The sequence below is a fragment of the Balearica regulorum genome, chromosome W (genome assembly GCF_011004875.1).
Source record: "Balearica regulorum gibbericeps isolate bBalReg1 chromosome W, bBalReg1.pri, whole genome shotgun sequence".
NCBI classification, from domain to species: domain Eukaryota; kingdom Metazoa; phylum Chordata; class Aves; order Gruiformes; family Gruidae; genus Balearica; species Balearica regulorum.
Window position 1 is genome coordinate 29,497,371 of NC_046219.1, and position 5,932 is coordinate 29,503,302.

General features: G+C 40.4%; 1 protein-coding gene across 1 annotated transcript; it reads left to right on the forward strand.

The window, feature by feature from the left end:
* The first annotated feature begins 3,038 nt into the window (after positions 1–3,038).
* On the forward strand, positions 3,039–4,979 carry LOC142599330 (uncharacterized). Its single transcript, XM_075739199.1, has one exon. It carries the CDS (start codon positions 3,039–3,041, stop codon positions 4,977–4,979), a length of 1,941 nt encoding a protein of 646 aa, XP_075595314.1.
* The last annotated feature ends 953 nt before the right edge of the window (positions 4,980–5,932 follow it).

A 5,932-nucleotide genomic window follows, 5' to 3' on the forward strand; every position in this document is an offset into this window, starting at 1 on the left:
GAAAGAAGCCATTTGTCAGATTCCCGAACCTAACAGCCCAAAGGAACTGAGAGCCTTTTTGGGAGTGATTGGATGGTGCAGACTCTGGATTTTAAATTATGGACTGTATGTGAAACCCCTATATGAAGCCCTGAAAGAATCTAAAGATCAATACCTGACTTGGACACCTGAATGCCATAAATCATTTAAAGAACTCAAAAAGGCATTAATGATGGCCCCTGCACTGGGTCTACCTGATCTAACCAAACCTTTTGAGCTGTTTGTACACGAAGGGCAACATCTGGCCCTTGGAGTGCTGGCGCAGCGGCTGGGATCTTGGAAGCGACCACTGGGGTACTTCTCCAAACAACTTGACACCGTGAGTAAAGGATGGCTGGGATGTTTGCGTGCCGTGGCAGCAACGGTGCTGCTGATTCAGGAAGCCCGAAAATTGACTATGGGCCAAAGAATAGTGGTATATGTACCGCATATGGTAATAACTGTCTTAGAACAAAAGGGGGGTCACTGGTTATCCCCTAGCAGAATGTTGAAATACCAGGTTGTCCTATTGGAACAAGATGATGTGGAATTAAAAACCACAGCAATTGTAAATCCAGCAATGTTCCTGTCAACAGAAAATCCTACTGAGAAATTGGAACATGACTGTCTGTTAACCATTGAACAAGTTTATTCCAGCAGACCGGACCTGAAGGACGATCCCTTGGAGAATCCTGATCTGGAACTGTTTACGGATGGAAGCAGTTTTGTGCAAGCAGGAAGGCGAATGGCCGGGTATGCTGTTGTCACCATTGACAAGATATTGGAGTCAGGGACACTACCTGCAAATACATCAGCACAGAAAGCAGAATTGGTGGCGCTGAAGCAGGCCTTACGAATGGCCGAAGGGAAAAGAGTAAACATATGGACTGACTCCAAATATGCATTTGGTGTGATCCATGCTCATGGAGCCATATGGAAAGAAAGAGGGCTGTTATCAGCCCAAGGATCACCTATAAGACATAAGGAGGAAATTCTTCAGCTCCTGCAAGATGTGCAAAAACCAAAGGAAGTGGCCGTAATGCATTGCAAAGCTCATCAATTTGGTCAGATGGCTGTCAATATAGGTAATCGGTTGGCGGATAAAGCTGCAAAAGAGGCTGCAGAACGAGGTATCCTTGCACTGGTACCAGTAAAACAGGTAAAAATTCCAAATGTAAAAGTAAGATATGGTAAATTAGACGAACAATTGGCAGAGCATTTAAAGGCATCCCAAAATGCAGAAGGATGGTGGGTAACACCAGAAAATCAGGTAATAGTGACCCCACAAATTATGTTGGAACTTGCAAAAGAGCAACATGAACAGACACATTGGGGTGTAGATGCCATGGTTACAAATTTGAAAACATTTGTAGTGTGCGTAGGAATGACAGGAATAATTAAGTCAATAATAGCTAAGTGCCCGATCTGTCTTAAAAATAATCCTTTAAACCAGAGGAAAGCACCTTTAGGAGTAACAAAGCAGGGTAATTCCCCAGGAGATTATTGGCAAATCGATTTTTCTGAATTACCCAGACAAAATGGGTATAAATATCTGCTGGTACTGATTGATACGTTTTCCGGATGGCCGGAGGCTTTTCCTTGTCGCACCAACAAAGCGAGAGAAGTGGTTAAAATATTGTTAAAAGAGATAATACCAAGGTTTGGGGTACCATTGGACATGTCTTCTGATAGAGGACCACATTTTGTAGCAGAAATAGTCCAGCAAGTAAGTAAAATTCTGGGGATAAAATGGGACTTACACACTCCCTGGAGACCGCAATCAAGCGGGAAGATTGAAAGAATGAATCAGACCTTGAAAAGACAAATGAGTAAAATTTGCCAAGAAACATCTTTGAAATGGCCACAGGCCTTGCCATTAGCTCTGTTAAGAATAAGAATCCAACCAAGGTCTAAAGATGGTGTAAGTCCATATGAAATATTATATGGCAAACCCTACCAAACTCCTTTAATCCCAGGGGACATGAGGGTAACAGGGGAAACAGATTTGAAAACATATCTGATTTCTTTAGGAAAGACCCTCGAAGCGCTCAGAAGATATATTGTGCTGACCAGACCGCTTGCTCTTGATACACCTGTACATCCATACCAGCCGGGTGACTTTGTGTATATAAGAACATGGAGTTCTGAACCACTCCAAGAAAAGTGGAAAGGACCCTTCCAGGTACTGTTGACAACTTATACCGCAGTTAAGGTAGAAGGAGTGGAGCTGTGGATTCATTATACTCGAGTAAAGAAGGCACCGTCAGAGCAGTGGACATCTAGGCAAAAAGGACCTTTGAAACTCAGACTGTGTAGAAAATTTGACAGGGAACTGGAAAGCTAAAAGAACTGGTTTTCAAAATGGAAAATTTATAAAGGGTTTGCATGTTATGTGTTGAACTATGAATATTATGAATTGTTTGATTGGGTTGATAACACTTTTTTGTGTTTTGTCGCTGATCTGTAGCCAAAGAAATACAGAATGGCTATGGTCCCAAGCTATGATGGGACCATATCCCAAAGACCATTCTCCAAATTTAGCCACTGTGGTAATGCATGAATCTGAAGTTTACCACCCACCAGAGTGGGAATGGGACAGAAAGGACTGGGTCCGTGTCTTAACAGGAACAATTGGAGAAAAAATCCAAGTAGGATGCAGAAAGATGGAAGGATCTCTTCATGAGAAAGCTTCTTCAATTACCATCACCGGAAATCTCTTAGACCCTAGTTCTAATCTTACAACGAGACTCTGTCCCACCACAGAATGGAAATGTAACAAACAAGATTCTCTCATTACGTGTTGCCGCCAGCAGAATGTCGGTAATTACCCCTTAGACCCTAGTACCAATAATGTTGAAATCACCAAATTCTGTATTAAGGAACAAGGAGATTGTTGGCACAATTTTACTTTGACTAAGCCAGTTTATGTGATATGCAATTGGCGACCTAATCCATTGACAGGAGGATTACGAAGCCTTACATTCAAATTCAAGATAAATGTTGTAACTAAACCCCTAGTGATGCTTGTTGCAGTAGTCACGCACGCTGGCACAGATACCCTTTTTACGTTAACTAGTAAAAGTGAAGTCACCCCCTCTTTTATGGTACCACAAGGGAATGACATCACAATAAGATGCAGATTAATCACTGAATCTCGCATTGAACCTATAAACAGTTATGAAAATGGATCACATGGCCCTATTTTGTGTAAAGATCAAAATTTAGACTGTTGGTTAAATTTGACTACTGTACAATACTCCCGTAAAGTGATCTGTGGTAAAAATAACACCAAATACTGGGGAGAACTTAAAATAGACGTTATAATACCTACTACCCAACCAATTGTTGCGCTTAACCCGAAAATCTTTGAAATTGGACCATATGTGATCAGAAATACAGGCTTGCAACAAATATTGTTTAACCCGGCATGGTCTCTCAAACAAGTTGAATTGTCAATGCAAAACAATGTTTCAGATATTCAACCAGCTTGTTCACCTTTCTTAAAAATCTCATATGAGGGGTGGACAACCTGGCTACAAAAACGAACTCTTACTACGAAAAGAACACGGAGAGACTTGACCGGTGTTTTGGGAACAGGATTGGGAGTTTTAAATAGCATTGATTCAGAAGTAATAATGAACAAATTGGCAGCCTCAATTAGTGATTTGGCTAGATTACAACAACCTTTACGATCCTCTTTACTGGCTTTAGGAACTAACCAGTGGCTGTTGTCAAGTATATTACCCACATGGGAAAGAATAAATGTAAGGGACCACGAGTTAATTACGGACGCACTTGGGGTGATCCAAAATAACCTCTCCTTGGCTCTCAGTTGTATCCAGGCTCAATTATGGATGCAGTCGGTGGCTGCCTCAATTATAAGAGAAGGCGAAGAAGGCACTCTCCCTACTGAAATTAGGAAAATAATTTGGGACAGTGCTACTGATTTTGAGAAAGAACTCCAGCCCTGGTGGAGCCTGGTAAACTTTACTTATGATCCCGTTACAAACACAGCTACAACTTTTGTGCTCACTATATCCAATGCTACCAAATACTCAATTTACCCCATTATTGCATTAGGGATAAACCATAACGGAACTATACTCTATCCTTCCGAGCATAGAGTATGGGCCCGAAAGATGAATGAAAAATGGCAAACTGTTAATTTGGAATCTTGCATCGTGCGGGAACAACAAGGATTTGTCTGTGAAGGTAATGCAATTGAGGCACAAGATATTTGTTTGGACACTGAACAAAATATTTGCCATTTTGAGGTTCATCCTAACGAAAACCCTGAAACCATACTTGTATATATCGGCAAGGGCTGTGTATGCTTGAGAACTGTTTGTGATTTTTTATATGTAGATGAGGTAGTGGTAGAGATTAAAAATAATTCAAATTTTTGTATTTGTAATTTTACTAAGATTGATGGATGTGACTTTTCTTATTCGACCCCGGTCACATCGCACCAACTTTTGCAGTCTAACTACATGTTGATTCATGAATTATTACCTATCCCCATTGGAATGAATCTCACTTTAGTAAAACAGTTATTACGACACAAAGATTTGATTGAAATTCTGGAAAAAATTAAGGAAAACGGGCAGAAAACCCTAATAACTGTTCATCACAATGTGAAAGAAATACATCGAGTTTTTGAAAGAGTGCAGAGAGATGCAGAACTTAAATGGTGGGACACACTTTTTGGATGGTCGCCTACTGCTACAGGCATCCTAAACAAGTTATGTCACCCCATCGTGATTCTTTTAACATTGGTTTTGATCAGTATGACCTTGTCAGTAATATTATATATCATAACTTGGAAAATGATGAATCAATTAACACATCTGAAAGAACAAATTATTCGTGAAACTTCTCTCACTCATATGATCATCCAAGCTGTTGCGAAACAGCAAAACAAACAATCCCAGAGTTTCTTCCAACACATAGAAAATAGTTAGTATAGTGGAAGTATTGAAAAGGTGATTATTTCAAAACTTCCAAAGGGGGGATTGTAACCGATGTGTTTAACTTTTTTAACCATGGTGATGGGATCAAGATGAGATTATTAGCAATAGTAGGGAATGAGAAAATATTTTAGGAATGAGGACCTGAGAGCTTGGTGGTACCATGGAACTGATAAACTGTGTGGTCGGTATGTACCATGGAACTGATAAACTGCGTGGTTGGTACATGAGCCAAATAATATTTCATTTTCTGTCAAAATCATGTCCTTTGAGTGAACTTTGTTCATTATAATCTCATTATAATACCAAAACACACCTCCATGCTAAAAACTACCCACCTCCAAGGTACGACCACCCCTCACTGGGCATGCTCTCTGAATTTCTTTAAGTATATAGCTTTAAAAGCAAAGCGAGAAAGTTTTACACCAATCATAATGAAGTAACTATGTAACTATGTGATGTAATTGTGACCATGTGTGTATTGAGAATATAAATATGTGCATGTTCGTAGGCTAGGTATGCACGTTAGGTGGAACTATCCCCCGTGCATCCAGCGCTGCAATAAAGAATGCCTGCCTTTTAACACTACATTGGTGTTACGAGGTTTATTCCCGGATTTCGGTGACAATCCCATTTTCAATCACTGTGCAGCAATAATGACACCTCAGGCACAGTGCCTCCCTCGGAAAATAACTCAGCCACTTTAATTCTCTACCTCAGTTTCCCCATTGTAACAATTGTCCCGATCCAATATCGGGGAGGTTTCGATACGATCCCAAGAGCGAGATTAAGACACAAACGAGGTCAAATGCTGTACACCAGCAACAGTTTTTATTATGAAAAGAGTAAAAAAGAAAAGGTAAAGGTAACCGATAAGAGCGATAGGACAGGGCAGAAAAGAAAGGCAGAAAACCAAGCAAGACTCCGGGATAGAATCGCAAGAATAG

What these genes read in the sequence shown, in the direction of transcription:
- LOC142599330 (XM_075739199.1), top strand. Translation starts at nt 3,039, where the DNA reads ATGCTTGTTGCAGTAGTCACGCACGCTGGCACAGATACCCTTTTTACG.